The sequence below is a fragment of the Pseudonaja textilis genome, chromosome 6 (genome assembly GCF_049901715.1).
Source record: "Pseudonaja textilis isolate UNSWEBS1 chromosome 6, rPseTex1.2, whole genome shotgun sequence".
Lineage (NCBI taxonomy): Eukaryota > Metazoa > Chordata > Lepidosauria > Squamata > Elapidae > Pseudonaja > Pseudonaja textilis.
The window spans coordinates 24,202,692-24,222,253 of NC_141995.1; the positions used below are offsets into that span (position 1 = coordinate 24,202,692).

At 32.6% G+C, this 19,562-nt stretch overlaps 1 protein-coding gene across 5 annotated transcripts in view; it reads left to right on the forward strand.

Moving 5' to 3' along the window:
• The first annotated feature begins 801 nt into the window (after positions 1-801).
• Positions 802-19,562, forward strand: part of TTC29 (tetratricopeptide repeat domain 29) — an 86,026-nt gene continuing 67,265 nt past the window's right edge. For 3 of the 5 annotated variants that reach the window (XM_087936072.1, XM_087936077.1, XM_087936076.1), the window contains exons 1-3: positions 802-967; positions 7,120-7,214; positions 9,495-9,578. In XM_087936072.1, the coding sequence (XP_087792198.1) occupies positions 7,126-7,214; positions 9,495-9,578 (173 nt within the window). In that variant the 5' untranslated portion in view covers positions 802-967; positions 7,120-7,125. The remainder of the gene's footprint in view (positions 968-7,119; positions 7,215-9,494; positions 9,579-19,562) is intronic. The other 2 variants (XM_087936074.1, XM_087936075.1) reach the window with 2 other exon arrangements.

Genomic DNA, 19,562 nt, shown 5'->3' on the forward strand with positions numbered 1-19,562 from the left:
AGGCATGTTTATACAGCATAAAATTTTAAATACAGACTTAAAATGCATACAAGTGTACAAGTTAAAGAGATTTTGCCCAGAAACTAGCAATGTTAATTGCATTCTGTCACACTGCCATGAGGTCCTTAAGTGTACACTGATCAGGACACAAAGGACAAGTATACATATGTGATGTTTTTTGCATGTCACCACAATCACAAAGAGCAGAATCCACCATTTGTTCAGAGCATCTCTGGATCTTGTTGCACCCATGCGCAGTCTATAATATTCCTTCATTAGGAAGGAATAAAGTTGTGAAGAGGACAACAGCCAGTTAACAAGTGTGATGGAGTCAGTAACAGTGGCAATGGGGGCACTGTTGAAAGATCTGAAGAAGCAAGATAGGAGCCAATCATCCTGGAGAAAAATATCTGGTTGCTAAGAGTCCACAACATCTGTATGACAATCAGTAAAGGATTGAGATATAAATGTTATTTATTTTATTAGATTTCTATGCCATTCATGCCTGACTTTGACGATGAGTAAGAATTAAACAACATAAACACGTAACAAAACGCATAGTAATATACGCTGGTGATAAACAAACGCTGTTCATTGTTAATAATAGTAACTGAAGCAAACGGGTATGGCTAGCGACGCTGAGACAACAGCTCCAAGCAATAGCTTCAACCCTTCGAGGCAACTTCGGCGACCACCTTCTCCCAGGACGGTCCCGGGGAGAACCCCACGCAGCGCCGAAACAGAAGGACCGGCCTGCCCTGAGCGGAACGTTCCGTAGTCCCGCCCGGCCCTCTAAGCGCCGCCCCGCTACCATGGTAACGAGGACGCGTCCTTCTTCCTCCTCCTCAGGGAGGCTGGCGATCGGGCTCGGGGGAGAGATTCGAGGCAGGTACTGCGTGCGTCCATTCGGCCCCTTTTCCCACCTCTTTTTTTGGGGGGTGTCGATTGGATTGATATATACACTGAGGTACGTGTTGCCGGCGCAACGTTTCGAAATGGGGTGGGTGGGTGAAAGATCATTGTTGGTCAGCCATCCTTCTCCGTTGTGCCCGAAGGAAGAAGAGAAATGCGGCGTGGAGCCGTTTTGCCTATCGGAGGAAAAAAAAAAAACCCAAAGCATTGCTGGAGGAAGGAGGGAGAGGATCCACCGCAACGAGTGGCTTCTCTTTTTACTTCGGGGATTGGTGGCCTTGAGGCGCCGGGAGCCGAGTGGGGAAAACGGTTCCTTAACTGGAAGAGCTTTATAGCTATCGCTGCCTCAAGAAATATTATCAAAATATTCTCAAATATCCATTTCATCCTGGGCACCCTTTTTTTGAAATATTACCATCTGGCAGACGGTACAGAATATTAAAGCACAAATAGGCTGAAAAACAGCTTCTATCCCAGGGCAGTAGCTCTTTTGAATTCTACTGTATAAGTGCGCTGTTGAATCGATCATTTCAGGTTGCAGTGCGGAAAAGACCTAAGATACTGCCTTTATTACAGCAAGATGCTCCAAATGAGCCTAGAATGCTTTTTGAGATTAACATTTCTTCTTCTTTAATCCTGTTTCCTTGTTTTAATGAAGAATAAAACACACGTCTTGCTCTTTGAAGACCTTAAATGTTATAGCTTACTTTTATAATTTTAAGTACAACTTCACTGTATAAGAAACTGAACATTATGGTAGATACTGTTCCCTCCCATTGTAATAAAAGAGAAGTACTGAACAATTCAAGCACTGTTTATAACCAATTTGGTTTCTCGGGTGTGTGTGTGTTTGTATGTGTGTGTGTGTATTATCTTTAATCCAGAAAAAATTGCCAATTTTTAGCAAAATATTACACAGATTTTTAATACATGTGATCTATTTCTCAAGTAAAGGTTAAGGTTTCCCTATCCAGAAGTGTCTGACCTCAGAAGGGCACGGTGTTCATCTCCGTTTCTTGGCTGAGGGAGCCAGCATTGTCCAAAAAAATGCTGTTTTTGTTTTCAGTGGTCATGTGGTCAGTATGGCTATATACCAAAGGCAGAACAACACTGTTACCTTCCCACGAAACTGGCACCTAATTATCTACTTACATTTGCATGCTTTTGAACTGCTAGGAGGACAGGATAATTTTGCTATAGTAAAGTTATAAAATGACCCAGTTTCTTTGTTATGATTACTATAAATTTAATCATGATTGCTACAGAGGTAATATTTAGACAAGTCTTCCTCCAGCAAAAGGTTAAAAATAGTCTTCCATTAAAGCATCAGTGAAAACAATCTACAATAAAATAATAGTCCATAACAAAAATAATGGAACTACAATAATGTAATAAGAACAACTTCAGTATACATTTATGAATGTAGGGGCTTATTTCCCTTTGGAAAGAGGGACCCTACTAAAAAGACCACTACGTTGTAAATCAAATTTCTTAGGGAGATCTCGATGTTTTTGTTTTATGTGGGAGATTAATGTTTTATTTTAACATTTAGGGGTCCGAGTAGTATTTTGAATAATATTTGATAATATGTTACCACTTTTGAATACATTGTATATTTTGCCTATTCTGAGATTTGTACCTAGCTTTCATTTGACATCTTATGTTTTATTTGACTTCATTAACCTATATTATTAAAGTTACTTTAATAATATAGTCTAATTATTTGTAATCTTTTTCTATGCCAGCATTTGCATTTTACCTTGAAACAGAATACACCATCATTTCTTCTATTTTGATTCTATCTCATGGCAAATATTTTGTTATATGAACTTTTCCTATCAGAAAAATCTAGATCAGTCTAATTATCCTGTATCTTAATTAATAGTGGGAAACTATAGCATCTGGTGCCCATATGGGACTAATAGAGCCACAGAGAAAACTGACTTGACTTTAATTCCCATTTTCTTTCCTGGGAAATAACAGTAAAAGATACTTGAATGCAATTATTTAAATCACTTAATTGAACTTATATACAATGGATATGCTTGATTCTCTGATAGAAAAAGAAATATGCCTTTTCCACCATCCTTTCTAGCCATCTCTTCTAATTATTCCACTGTTGCAGTGAAAAGAAAAATGGCCTTCAAAATATACAGTGAGTTCATAAGTGAGGCCTTGCATCCTCTCTATCTTATGTTTAAGCACTAAGAGAAAGTTATATTTAGAGTAACCTTCTGGGCAGGTGGATGGCCTATTTTTTTTCCCTCTGTCTCTTGGTATGCAGACTAATGGCTTTCTTTCTATACTATGTGAGGAGTCAAGAATAAAGGATGGTCGAAGGTGGAAAGCACCAGAACTGGCTTGCCTGGTCAGAAGGTTTAGGGCCCTATTAACTCCAAGGTAATAGAGTAGAAAACACTTGGATAGACTAATAATATTCTTCCACCTAGGAATATATCAGCTCACATTTCTTCCACCGTCATTGGTTGTGGACTCCTAGGGTGAGAGGTCATAATTAGAGCGTCCTTTGTCTAGATTTGACTGGCATGCCTGTTGCAGTCTTACTGATCCAGTAGAACCCATTAGGCATAGTAGTTTTAAGCGTTGGACGAGAGAGTTCTAATCATCCCTTAGACATGAAAGCTGCTGAATGCCTTTGGGCTCAATCCATCTCACAAGTTGTTATGGGGAAATATAATGTGGGAGCATTTTTATATACATTCCATTTAGCTGTACAAAAAATAAATATACAGATAAAGGTGATTTGCTTAATAACTATAGGTAGAACTGACATCATTCATCGGTGTGGTGCTGTGAAATTTCACTTTACAAATGTCACTTAGAACTTCAGGCACAAAAGACCAAGTCCACATGCAAAGGTTCAATTAAGTTGATTTATTGCTAAAAACTTACATGCAGGAATCTTCTCAACTAACAGCCAGTACCTGGTTAAAGCTAGATAAAGATCAATGGCACTCAAGAAGAGTTGGATTAGTTCACTTGTTACTAACTAGGGATTCGAGGCTAATCTCTCTTTCACTCCCCCACCCCCAGTTCTGCCATTCCTTCTTCTACAACAGAGTTGTTGCTCCCAATTGCAGTCAATAAATGAGAACTACCTATGATAATTTGTTAGCTCGTCAAGTTAGTCCAAACAAGAAGCATATAATATGAGTACAGCATTCACTCTATTGTAGGGTTATGCTAATAGAATTTTGAAAAACTAAGTATTTTCCCCTTCCTTTTCTTTAACTCTCAAGAAAATTAGGAAGGGTCCCTTCTGAAATGCCTCCTGAATCTACTCCCCTAAAAATCTTTAACACGCAAGTTGTCTAGTTCGCAGCTCTTTCTTCTGTCTCCCAAAGTCTTTCCACAACCCATTACGGTACATAATACAAATATTAAGGTCCATGCACTGATATCAATTCAGTTCCAAATACAATATAAAATCCTGATTTTAACATATATAGCCTTTTATAACTTAACAGACATATTTTGGACCGCCTCTTCCAACCTATATCAGTCTAACTGACTAGAGCATTGAGGTAGAAAATCTTTATCACCCCACACTTCTGAAAATGAGGAGATAAGATCAGAAGGAGCTTAGCGGTATGTTGTGCTGGTATTTTGGAAGGATCTTTGCACAAATCAGGATTGTTTCCTATGGATGGCTTTCAGACTGTACTGAAAACTGAGAGTTTTGGGGGGAAAGTATTCCAGTGATTTTCACCTGCTGCCCTAACCGTCTTTGTTACAAGGCCATGTAGAGCCATGAAGATTTGGGTTTACACCCCCATGCGTTGGATTATCATAATAGATAAATCCTTTCTGCAATGAGAGTGTATATTGTTATTGCCAGCCTCAATTATGTGTTCCTTGTAAGTTGCTGTAAATTTATCTGCTTATTTTGGTTGTGTATAATAAGTTTTAAACCTTTGATTTTATTTTCTGCATTTTATTGTTGTGTGCCATTAAAATTAAAATTGTAGGGGGGTTATTAGTCTGTGAAATATTTTAAAGTCCTATTTTTCTATGTATGTTTTTCTATTTCTGTCTCTTTTCTCTGTGTTTATATTTTAATCTTACTGTGAAAGGTTTAATTTTTTTCCTTTTCATATCTGCTATACTATTGGAGTTGTGAGTATTGCTGCAGGATATCAACTCAATAAATTGAATTAATAAAGAATCTTTTAATTGAAAAATAATAACAGCCAAGAAATGTTGCCGACCAGCTGCTACATAGTCCATTAAGATGCTGAGCAAGAAGAATTGTCTAAATTACAATAGAAAATAAAAAGGAAATGGGGAGAATGGCTGTGGAAGAAGAGATTGGAACTGCTGGCATTCCCTAACTTCAGATAAATTTGGATTGGTCCTGGAACCTGCCTGGAATTTTCTCATTGGATAAAGATTTGCCAAATCTGAACTAAATATATTACTAATTTTACACACACACACACACACAGACTATTCTTCCATCATTTGAAACCATATTTTTCTTCTGATAAATTTTGTTCTATTTTAAAAATGAAATACTATATCTTTCCTTACAATAGTTCTGACAATTAGTGAATATCCCTTTGGGGTTTGTTGAGCTATATTTCTGCCTCTATTAAATGTTTGTGTCTTGAGGCCAGCCAACAGGATTTACAATACCTACTTTAAACTAAATTTAAGAGTAAGGCTACTCCTGCTGCTAAGATTGTTAGATCACAGAGTTACAAAAGGAAGGAAGTGGCAGCTGCAACTTTAACAGTACAAAGGAAAAGCTAAGTATGTTGGAAAAAGAGAGCAGTATCATGTATAAAAATAAAATCCTTTTACCGTTTATGAATTCTGAAATGATTGACAAGTCTACTTCGTTTTGCTGTGTTGTTGATGTTATTCTGCTTAAAGTAAATGCTGATTCAGTTTCATATAAGACTAATAATATTGTCTTATTATTGCAGGGCATTAATTGGTAATATATACTGACATATTAAATACTCTTAAATGCACCAATTTGATCCATAATTTGTTATTTTTCATGATGGCTACAATTTAATTGCAGATTTTCACCAGAACATACAAGGTGACATATTGTACCACAAATCACCTAAAACTTCCTTTATTTTGATCAATGACCCTTGTAACAAAAAAAACTACAAATAAGAATACTTAATGTAATATACAGATACTCCTTGATTTACAGTCATTTATTTAGTGACCATTCAAAGTTAAAATGACTTTGAAAAAAGTAACTTATGACCATTTTTCACAGTTATGTCTGCTGCAGCATTTCCATAGTTATGTGATCAAAATGCAAATGCTTGGCAATTGGTTCATATTTATGACGGTTGCGGTATCCTGGGGTCATGTGATCACTTTTTGCAGCCTTCTGACAAGCAAGATCAATGGGGAAGTCAGATTCATTTAACCATGTTACTAACTTCATAACTGCAGTGATTCACGTAACAACTGTTTCAAGAAAGGTCGTAAAATGAAGTAAAACTTATCCACTGTCTCACTTAGCAACATAAATTTTGGGCACAATTGTGGTCATGTGTTGGGGGTTGCCTGTAGCATGGTAAAATAGATATTAATGTTAATAGATCAAATATTAAACTTAATGGATTAGAACTAAAACTCAGGACTAAAACTAATAACAGCAGTAATATCAAATAAAACAGAAAGAAATGGTGGGTTTGCCCATGTAGGTCTTTACTTAATCAATTTTCCTTTCTTCAGTGATATATTCAAATCTACTTAATTAAGTATTACAAATTTAGTTCTTAAGTATGACAAAATTGATTTTATAAAAAACATTTTATAACTTTACTTCTTCACTACCATAATTCTAATTCTAATGTAATAGAGGCTATACCTCTAAGTTCAACATACTTCATAGAAAACGGGTTGTAGAACTGCAGTGAAAATGTGTTTTAATGTATTAATTGAGAACAAGGGTATCTGTTATTTAGGGATGTCAAATGGATCAGAAGTTAGGCCAGAGGATGAATTTATATCTCCTTGATTATATTATGCATCATTTATATCATTAGTCCAATTGATACCTAGATATTACGGTCATATCATGTCAGATGGAATTAAAGTGTCTTGATGTATGTCTGAATTATTTCTATCAGCAAATATTTGGAATAAATTTGGAATGTCTATGCAAATTGAACTATCTGATGTTAATTTTTGAAATATTCTATAATTATTTAGTTCAGAATGAGTTTGTTTCCTCGAATACCTATACAAAGTCCCAGATCACATCCAAGTATGGAGGAGATGAGGTGCGCTTCACCGACTCTTGCAAGGTATACATTTTTTTAAAAAAAAAAAAGCTTTCTTTTCAATTTATTTGTGATTCTTTGAAATTTAAACTTAATAGAATAATTATAATACAGTATCAATCTTGCTAAAATCTATGGTTGCAAATAAATGTATATATAAAAGTAAAAAAATAATAATACAGTAACCAAGGCCCAATAAGAATCTAAATTATGTATTCTGAATTAAAATTATATAAAAACAATATACTAGAAAAGTAGAATCGAAAAGATTTTCACATTTTAAAATTCAAAATGACATTTTGAAATGGCACTTGTTATAAATAGCTAGTAGTTATTAATAGTACAATATTTTATGCTCTATAGATTTAAATTACATTTTCTATTTCTTCAGATAGCTGTTATTGGGAATAAATTTTATTCCCTCACTTTATTTGTAACCTTTCAGCTGCAACTATTGTTGATTGTGCTCTTGTGATGAATTCTATGGGCTTTATAGAATTCATCACAAGAGCACAATCAACAATAGTTGCAACTGAGAGATTGCAACTGAGAGTTTACATATATTTACATATAAGTATTAAAATCAGATAAGTTTTGAGTATTGTATCAATTTTTACACTGCATAAATGTCAAATCCATAGAACATCAAAAACATCAAAAAAATAAACCACATTTTTCAACAGAGAAATGATAAAAGCCTTTGTACCTTTCTTTGGAAATTAGAGGAACTGCTGACATATATCAAGTTTGCACTTTTTTAAAATGCTGTGTTGTATGTTTTATTTTATAAGATTACTAAAAGTAGTTAATATTTATAGAAAGTATAGTTTCTCTTAACATACCGGAAATATAACATAGTTCATTTTTGCTATATTTTGTCAGAAAATATGGATGGATGGGAGGGAAAGAGGAATAATGTCATGCAGGTTTAATATCATGATACTTATTTCTAAATAGATATAATCTGAGATTCCTTACCAATTCCTTAATATTTTTCACTCAAGGAAGCTACACTTGGATCCTTTTTGAATTGTGAGATCATGTAAATTCTGATTATACTTTTTTAGTTTGATATATTTCCATATGTAAAGATCGGCGTACAATGTCGTAATAACTGTGCAGATCTGATAGTAAATAAATTCTGTTTTTCTTAATTTACCAACTTATGTTTGCATTACATACAGAAAGAGTGTCTCAGAAAATTAAAAATAAAATGGAAATCGAAAAATACAGCATAAGTGCACAGATATCAACTAGAAAAATGTTTAAATTAGGGTTATTTTTATACCTACAATGCACCGCAATATGACTTTATTGCTTTAAGTGTGCTTAGCAGAGAGCTGTAGTCTATTGGAAATTTATGACTGAGATGCTTGTGTTCATGCATAGTTTTATCTCTTATTCAGGAATTTACAGCAATATATTTAAAGAATATTTGTATAAACCTAGGAATTTTGTTTTATTTTTTGTTATATTTATAAAAACATTTTTATTTGCTGTTTTAATCTGTTATCTGCCAAATCTTGAATCTGTTTGAATTGAATCTATCTTTTATTTGATGTTTAAATCTGCTATTTGAAAACTATGGCCTCCTAAAGACTTAGTATGGCCAGTCTGAGGTTTCATATGACTCAGAAATAAGATGGGCAAGAAAATGATTAACTTTTGCTATAATACCTATGGAGCTTCCATAGCTGAGGGTTGAATTGCACTTAGGTTTCCCCAGATCTTAGCAATGTGTAAGTTAAACTATTTCTGTCCAGGAAAGGTTGAAGTTAATTAAGGTTATTTAATGTTGAAGCTATATAATTGATTCTTGAAGGAAAATGCAGTTTCATCTAGAATGGATACGTTGTTTGATGCCTTTTTTCCTGAACTTGAGATCACCCACCCAGGAAATATTCCATTAAGATTTACACGTATCCAGTACTACACCACTTTTCTACTTGGTAATTTGTCTAAGACAATATTCCTTGGCAGTTATTATTAGAGTATTTCACTTAAGAAAGCAAATTCATTCTGCAAGCCCTGGACAAGTGCAGTAAGCTTTAGTAAGTGGACAATGAATATGAAAGCAGTGAATATTTTTTTCCTAAAGCTACATTTATTAATCTACAAAAAATAAAGATTTGAGACAGATTCATATAAAAAATTAAATTATATTTGTAGATGTTTATAATATGCTTGAATTCATCAATATATACATACCTGCCTTTCTCCAAGCAAGGTTTAGTTCCTAAAACATGGGGTGTATTGTAATATTAAGCCATCTTTCAGTATTCTTTATTTTTTAAATTTTTTTAGGATGCATTTGATCAAAGGAAAAAATGCCATAGATCGTTATTTGGCCATGCATATAAAAGGATTGTCAAAACAAGAGGCTGCTGCGTAAGTAAGATCTTTCTGAGAATTTTATCCTGCAACTTTATTATTTTCTTTGTTTCTAGTGTTATTCATTGATATCTGAAGTTCCTCGGGCAAATTTCAGAAGAACATGGCATTTAAAAATTAAAATTGATATTAAATAATTATGTTTCACACTACTTATCCTGCATATATTAAAGCTGTTAGATCAATGTCTATGTTTGGTAAATGATTTACTAAACCACTAGTGCTTTTGGAGCGTTTGATTATCTATTAGCCATTAAAAACATATATTTTTCTTTCATGGATGTTTGCAAGCTGTTCAAGGATGAACTTTTATTTCCAAAATGCAACTACAGTTTGCAAGGTTGACTCTATGAAATTTACGAGTGTTTTGAAAGCTAGATTTAAAAACTCCTGAGAGAAAAAATATTTAATGCAATAGCAAAATAGATAATGCATTGTATAACATTTTAAAACTGGGTACACTGTAACATTTTAGTGTTAGTCATTTTCAAAAGTGTTTCTTGTTTGCTTGTGCTATTGAAACTATTCTGAAATATTGCAATAATTCATTTTCTGTTTAGAAATTTCTACTTAAGCCACTGATACTTTAAATATATGTAAAAAAATATCACTGCAGATTAAATATGATTCGGTTTTTAAACTTGGAGCAGCTATTTTTTTAATTGACTCCTGAATTTTCTTTGTATGGTATTATTTTCGTTATATACTGTCATTAAAAATAACAGTTATTGCCTTGTTTTTAAAACAAGCTGGAGTTTAAAGGGTACTCTTGAGCCCTAAAGAACTTTCAGAAAGATCTGGTTTGACATAGTCAGTCATATAATAGAAAGCCATTTCTTTTGAGGATTATTTGGAGCTTGTAAGTTTTTTATGATTTTTATGAACTCCAATGCCAGAGTTTGAATGTTTGGTTTCTGGAAAAATAACTTGCATAGGGCCATCAATAAACTATACAAATCTGACCCTCTGCCTTTCCCCTCTTGCTTTTTTTGATAAGAAAATCTTTGATGGAGTCCCAAATGATTCCCTTTGATCATGCTTCAGGTTGCATATTATGGAGGACATAGGGCAAAAATGTTCTCTTATTTGAAAAAAAAATCTTCAAAGCTTTTGATGAGAGACTGCTAAGGGTACCTCTGTGCTCGTACCTGCACCACATTGGGATCAACTGTAGACTTGATTATCTCTCTATATTTTTTGGTTTGTGAGCTGAGCCGATTTATTTCTGAATCTGCTATAAGTTTATTGGAAATTGAACAAAACTGGTAAATTCTTTGCCTTACTGTAGCTTTGTAATCTTTATTGGTGGTATTTTTCCCACTGTGGTAAATTCTTCCCTCATTCTATCTCCTAAGCGTTATCATCTCTCTATCTCTCTACTCCCATCCATAGAGCTTCAGTGTCTTGTTCCTATAAGCCAACTTTATATATATATATATATATATATATATATATATATATATATATATATATATATATATATATATATTATCTAGAATTTGTCTCTCCCACTTACTCAGTCCATCCCCTGTAGCAACATGTAACAATGATCACACAGCTGAGAAAAGAATCCAATTGCAAAGTCGCCAATGTGCCATTTTACCTTCACAACTCATAGCTTTTTCAATTCGAAAGACAAATTGCATCAAGGTGGCTGGGACATCTTTTGCAGGCTTCCCATCACAGCAGTGTCAAAAGAATAATTTGGGGTTCCAACATGAGCTGGGGTTTCATACCAACAAATAATAGTACGAACAGTTCCTAATAATAGACTGTAGTTCTGCAAGAACATGTCAGCCTTTGTTGAAAAGATTTTATTTGATAGAAATATTACAGTTCATACATTTCTGCTTAGAAGTATCTAATTTAATGAGACTTATTCCCAAGAAATAATTATAGGATCACAGATTTAAACCCATCTCTGGTAAGTGTATTGAATGTTTAAAATCAACCTTTTTCTTTTTGCAAGTAAATTATTCAAATAAGAAATGTATAGCTGTCTTCCCATATTTCAATGCAATGGAATAATAGATCTAATCATTCTTCAATGTATCTTAGATGATATATATTATATTCAGGACTGAGACTTCCAATTTTTAAAAATTTCCTGGACAGTTTTCTTTAAAAAAAAAGTCTTCACCCAGAACAGGTTACACAGTTAGATGTGCAAAACATAAAATCCAGTTTGTTATGGCCTGGATATGAAATTGTAAATTCTATAAGTGAAAAAAATCATGTTAGTTGGAATTAGTTATTCTGATTTTTCTGTTCAGATTTTAGCTGCAAATCTGCATTCCCTTAGTTGAAATTAATTGACATTGAATTTCTTCTTCAGGATGCCCCTATGGAATTAATCTATTAGTGTGGATTAAACATTTGATAACTGGTCAGCTAAGACTTGCTCCATAAATATATTGCATGTCTTTATTCAGGAGCAAATCTTATTGTCACATAAATATACTTCTAAAATTACAGTCTTACTTCCCTTTGCCAAAATTACTGGATGACAATAGTCATCCAAGGTTCTTTATGTTCAGTGCTGTCTTAATTACATTTCCCCTATTCCCAATGAATGAACATTTGTATCTTATTTCTGTACTTTGGAGATATATAGTATAATACCCATGGTTAAATGAGCTTTCCTCAACCTTTGATCCTCTCAAAGGCTGTACAAAAACTGCTATTGTAATATGACAAAAAGTGAAGAACGTGTATACTTTTGAGGAATAAATTAGAATCTTGTGGTGATTAAGATATTTTGTCTTTATTGGGTTATTTTCCCCTATAAAGGGAAAATATTTTTTGAACTTCTATACATTTGAGGGTTCCCCAATTCTTCTACATGCCTGGTACAATTTTGGCTACAGAAAAATCTACACAGTTTGTTTACTTTCAATATATAGCTTATTTTTAATAACACATTATATCCCATTAAACTCACTGCTGAAGTGATACTGTCCCGTAAAAAAAAACAGCCATTATTATAAAAGATGTATTATTATTTCTGATGCCTTCCAATGTTAATATTGTATATGTGTATATTATTATTTTGTCTTAATATTTTTAGTGATCTTGCTTGACTAAGATTCTGTTTTCACTAACCAACATTCTTTGGGAGTTAATATCTCCTTCAAAACAGAGAAAGGAATACAGTTCTGTTCAAAAACATGGACACTATACGCTTTGGTATGGTGTAATGTTCTTAAGAGAGTGCTAAAGAATATGATTATGGAAGATATAGTTTTCTTTCTTTTAAAAATATTCTATGCATTTTGTAATATAGAATATTTTCTTTGAGAGATTAAAAAGTTCTAATCAACTTCAGTACATTATGTAGAAGTTCCATTTTCTAAACTCTGCAAAAGAAAGTTTCATATTTAATGGGAAATCATGAATAATTCCATTTATTATCTACTTCCTTTCAAAGAAATGATCTGGATAAAAGGTGGGGTGAATAATTTCAAAAAATGTAATACATTTTTAATGGGAAGGTGCAAACTAGAGATTCTCATGACTATTAGCAAGTGTAGAGGAAACAGAATTTTATTTGCAAAAATTCATCAGATTCTAAAAAATATTAAATAAAAGTCATACTTTAATAAAGAAGAGCACTGAATGTTTACTTATTTACATACATTATTTTGCTAAGTTTAAGTCTATAGTTTGCTCCTTTCATTTCTCAATAGTTCACCAGTACTTGGCAGGGAATATAAGGGCAAGTAAATAGCTGTGCTTTATTTGAAGTGTGCATAGAATACTATAGAAAAGTTCATTGTGGAGTACCAGTTCATTGTGAAATACCAGTGGGAATTTGCTTAGCCTGGAATATATGGAGTAAATTTTCTGGCCTATACAGAAATTCTGCTTTTTAATCTTAGTGAACTCCTTTGGACTGATTTCCCCCCGCCCTTGTATGTTACAAAAAGAATTCAACATGAAAATCTAAGAGTTATCCTATTGGTGTACTGCATATGTAGTACTTTTTTGTGATGTTTGCTTTACATAGTACAATAGTACAATATAATCTCGTGTTAAAAAAAAAAACTCTATCTCTTTAATATAATGTTGAACTTCAGTGAAAGTGGTTTTTCAGGATGCATTGAAGAAAGTGGGGAGCCCCGAATCTATTGAAGGGCCATATTTTTGTTCTCATAAAACTGAATTTAAACCATAGACCCTTTGTCCATTTTGTCTGAATATGAGAATGTAAACAAGCACTTTTCCCTCAATTCACACATCATAGGAAGCTATAATTAATTAAATAGTTAATACCAAAACTAATTCAACTGTTTCCTCAGTGAAACAAAGAGGTTTCTCTCCCCAATGAAGTGTAAGGCTTTCTTTCCAAAACCATTGTTTTTTAACTTACTTTCTGAATTTCAGAGGGAGATTCCAATACGAAATTACTTGGAATTCTTGATAGTTTTGGACTTCATTAAAATTATTATTATTATTCTTTTGGAAGCATGATTAAATAGCTACTGGAAGAATATCAACCTTAGTTTTAAATTATATTTTAAATTATAAACTGTATTTTGTTAATGAATTGCTAAATGAAAGTATAAATATAGATACTTAGGCTTTCCATAGGAATGCTCCAGAATAAGGCTATAATATTACATAAAGTTATAGAGAAGCAAAATAGATTGGATTTGGTGGGATTTATTATTTTGTAGAGATAGGATTACAATATGAATATTATACCATATATTTCACATTTTTTCTGCATTTTGAAGAGTTTTTGTCCCTCAAAATGCTTGTCTGTATATGCATGTATCAACCATCCATCTGGTAAATAACATGTAAAGTAAGATTTAGAATACAAATTTTTATGTCACAATCAAACTTTAATCTTTATTTTCAATTTACAGAGTTACGGATTAGTAAATAAGTTCTTTTATGTGAATACATTTAGAAGTACAAAACATTTGTCAGATTAGGAATGAACAAAGCTGATCTGGATAAATATTTCCTGAAGTATGATCAAAAAATAATTACAGTTTTTTCTCACTATCTCAGAGCCCTGTATATTTTAAATGGGCTGAAGATATTAATATTCGGAGTATTTTTCATACATACATCTTAATTAATACATTGCTATTATAGAAATTATTTTATATTGTAACATTTATTAATATATGAAGTAATACATTTACTTATTAAATACATTATTTAAAGTAATATAGACTAAAATTAAAATTTTGGTCGAAATTGAGATTTGTTTCCCCTGTATCTTATAAATAGCATTGCAAACAGCTACTTTTGGTAGGCAATTTAGTGAATATGGTTTCACATAAAGATAATTTTTCTATAAATAGCCATCACATTTCACTGTTATTTAAAATTAAAACATTCTAAAACATGATGGATAGTGATAATATATATATTTGCTTACATTCGTAGATTGCTAAGAATATGCTTATGAAAGATGTTAATTTGGCACCTACATTTCGGTAGTAGACTCTGCATTTACACAGTTATAAAAATCAAAATAGGTTATAAGATTATATTATTAATATCCATATATAAATATACATTATTTAATGCAAGCATCATTATCTTTCTTCTGAACCAGAGATCAAGCTAAATAACCATTCAAGTTAATAAAAATGTGTTCAAAATAAAGTTTTATTATGTAATATTTAGAACTAAAATAAAAACAAAGGGAATTACTCTATGCTGAATTCCATACCATTTATCTATCTTAAAACACAGAGACACTTCAATATTATTACTAAAAGTTTCACTTTTTCACTTTTATATTTTAAAAATAAAAAAGTACAATTTGGAATATGAAACTGGTTGTTCACAATTATAATAAATACCCAGTTAAGAAAATATCCAGTATTATGTTAAAATATTTCATTATATGATCAAACAGCTTATTACATTAATAAATAAATATTTTTTAAAATGCTTTAAGTAGTACCCCTGCCACTAGACTTTCAATAAAATTTGAGTAACAAATTCATTCTACTATCAAATTTTTAGAAAGTTTTATATATTCTGCAACTTTAAGATTAATCAAAAAATGTAACACTTATAAAGTTAAGGAGTTCTTAGTGCAAACTAAGAGTTTTTTTCCAATTAAAGAATATTTGTTACCTGCCAAATATGTAATTCCTGAAAAGTTGACCATTTAAGAACTTGAATAAATAATATGTTTTTATAATAGTTTTATCTTGTACTTTTCTGCAGCTTCATAGGTATAGAAGCTTCAAACTTTATATCTAATGACTTGGCTCAGCTTTTTAAAATTAGAAAGTATAATATTATCTTTTTAATGAAAAGTCTTACACCTGTTGGCAAATATAAATAATTAAATTATGTATGAATTTGAAGCAGGGGAAAAGAACAACATACAAATTGGAATTAAACAGAGAGAGTAAATAGCAATGATACTGTTTTAGTGATGCTCAACTCATCTTTTTTAAATAATGAACTCCGAAGAGACTGATATAAGATGCATTGAGAGCTAATTTGGTTTAGTGGTCAAGACAGCAGGCTAGAAAGCAGGAGACCATGAGTTTTAGTCCTGCCTTAGCTATGAAGCTGGCTGGGTGATTTTGGGACAGTCTCTCTCTCTCTCTCCCTCCCTCCCTCTCTCTCTCCCTCTCTCTCTCTCTGCCCAACAGGTTGTTGTTGTGCAGAAAATAAGAGGCGGAAGAAGCTGTATTGGATATGTTTGCTGTAAAAATAATAAAGGTACAATACAAATAAATAAAATCAGTCAAGGGCTATGATACATCAATATATAATGAAATTTTAGTTTACACAACTGTGAACTAAAGTTTGGACAGCATATTAACTATTTCCTTTGGGCAATAAATCAGTAGTCGCCCATCACAGCAAATAAAGTAAGATCTGTATGAGAACACCTACATTGTCTGCAACTGGCTTTTTTAATTATTATTTTTACATGTTTGCCATCCTCTCTATTCTAGAGGCGCACTAAGATTGTACGCTAAATTAGAGTGGTTTCTCTGTTTAGCTGTAAAACACCAAAATCTCAATTTAATTGCTTTTAACAAGTATAATTATTTTGAGAGCAACTATAATTTTGAATTTGCCATGACATTTATCATTTATCTAACATTTTTATAATGGATGCAGTCATTTTGAAATTAGTAGGAACATTCACAGGGAAATAATACTTCAAGTATCAGACCCAGTGTATGGAAACATTATATATATGCTTTTGTTCCACAACTTTCATTTTATTCTGAGTATTGCTTGAACAGTAATATTTAACTGCAGTATTGCTATGTTTCCAGTAGAGGCCCCCAGAGGCCATTATAATTATTGAAAAACTGTTGTGGGAGACAATTTTTGTGAACATTAATTTCATTAAATGTTATTGATTTATAAAAATGAATTTTTAAATGAATTTTCAAGTTTAGCTACATTGTATAACTAACAGGATATTATTGCAATTCGAAGATCATTGTTTACCAACAGGATCATAATACGTTATGAGATTTTAATAATCAAAAATCTTTTGCATGTACCTTGTGGTATTACTTTATTTTTGGTGACAGCTCCGTAAAGCTCTATAATGTTTATTCTATTTTTGTCTTCAATTTTTATTAATTAATTGATAAAATGTTTAAATGCAAATGTAAATTCTGATTATTCAAGCATAAATCGGAATCCAAAATTCATTTTATGACAACACATTTTTATGACAAATATTTCACAGATATTGTCTGATTACAAAGTACAACCAAGATCACATTATATTAATCAAAACTAAAGAAATCATATTTTTGTTTTAGTAATATATGTGTCATGTATCATAATCTGACCTCACACATTACACAAGCTGTAATATGTGCATTATGTAATATAGAGTGAATATGAACTCTTTTAGATTACTTAAGAAACTTTAGTTAAGCAGGTCCTGACAATATGATGTATTATCCTAACCTGTGATAGATGTACATCTCAAATTTAAGAGTTACATGCTAATAAACTAAGTTCACTCATGAAGACAATGCGAATAATCTACAAACAGGCATAGCTGAGTTCAAAGACTGTCCTAAATCAAAATCAAACAATTAAACATAATTAATTGGCTAGTAGTTGATTTATTAGGAGAGTGGTGTATTTTTTAAAAAAATCTAGATCATAGGTAAAGATTAGAAAAAGGTCAAGTTAAAAGAAGCTGCACTGAGGCACTTTCTGTCTTATTTATGGATACCATTTGTCCACCTAGTTATTTATGTTAAGGATGCCTTTTTAAGACCTTTTCTATTTTCTGTTTAGGATATTGTTTTAGTTTTAGTTTACTTTATTGTCATTGCACCTTGTACAACAAAATCAAACACCATCTTCAGTGCACATCATGACCATGAAAATAAACACAAACACACATCCTTCACCCTCCACACATTGAACCAAAAACCTCCGACACCGCACCAATACAGCACAATTCAAAAAGCTACTGCCCTGGGATAGAAGCTGTTTTTCAGCCTATTTGTCCTTGTTTTTATTGTCCTGTCCCTTCTGCCAGATAGTAATAGTTCAAAAAAAAGAGGGCCCAGGATGAGATAGATCTTTAAGAAAGTTTTGAACTTTCTTAAGGCAGCGGGAGCTATAAAGTTCTTCCAAAGAGGGAAGAGGGCAACCAATGATCCTCTGGGCAATGATGTTAACCCTCTGGAGTGCTGTCCTATCTGCCATTGTGCAATTGGCAAACCATACACAGGTGCAGTAAGTTAAAATACTCTCTATGGTGTAGCGGTGGAAGGTCACCAGTAGTTTTTCATTCAGTTGTTTTTTCCTGAGAAGTCTCGGTAGTATAATTTCTGCTGGGCCCTTTTGACCAGTACTGCAATGTGTATACCCCAGATCAGGTCCTCTTTTATGGGAACACCCAGAAACTTAAAACTATCCATTTGTTCCACTCGGTCTTGATAATCAAGGGCTAGATGTCTGAACTATTCCTTCTATAATCCACTATAAGCCCCTGGGTCTTATTGGTGCTAAGGACCAAGTTATTGTCTCCACACCACGAAAGTAACTGGTCCACCTCATCTCGATAGGCAGACTGACCCCCCGCCCAGAGAGTAGTCCCATCACCGTTGTATTATCTGCAAAGTTAATAATATTATTTCTTTATAATAAATATATATATATAATACAATACCAATTTCTTTGATATTTCTTACAGAATCCCCTACTTCACAATAATTAAATATCTGTACAGGTGGTCTTTGACTTATAACCATTCATTTACCAGCCTTCCAAAATTACAGCGGCACAGAAAAAAGCGACTTATGATTGGTTCTCACACAAAAAACTGCCGCAGTTTTCCTGTAGTCATCCAATCATAAAATCCCCGGCAACAGGCATATATTTATGACAGTTGCACCATCCTGGGGTCAAATGAACTCCATTTACAACCTTACCAGCTGGCTTCCAGTAAGCAAAGTCAATGGAGGAAGCTGGATTCACTTAATGACTGTATGATTCATTAAACATCTGATGTGATTCACTTAACAACCATGGCAAAAGGTGATAAAATTGTGGTCATAAGCCATTTGCTTTCTAAGAGAGAAAATTTTAAATTTCAGAGATGTTTGTGAAAGGGATTTTTTACACTCAACATTTACATCACATTACCTCTGTTTGAGTGGACTTTCCAGGACTTCCAGACCTTTATTAAATCAATTACTACTAGCTGCTCAGTGTAATCCTACTTAATGCAGTGGCAAATTTTTGTTTTGCTGTCTTTAAAGTCAGAAGCCAAATTTGGATTCAACAAAAGAAATATCCTGCACCAGATATTTTTTAAAAATCCTAATTCTTATTCTTAATTCTTTAAATCCTAAATCTTTTAACTTTTCTTTTTGTCATCTTTTAAACAATAACAAAAAAAGTTTCCTCTTTTCCATTTTGTTTTTCTTTCTGTAGTTTGATACATGACTGTAAATTGAATCAAAACACTGAGAAATGAATGGACTGTTTTGTGCCTCAGTT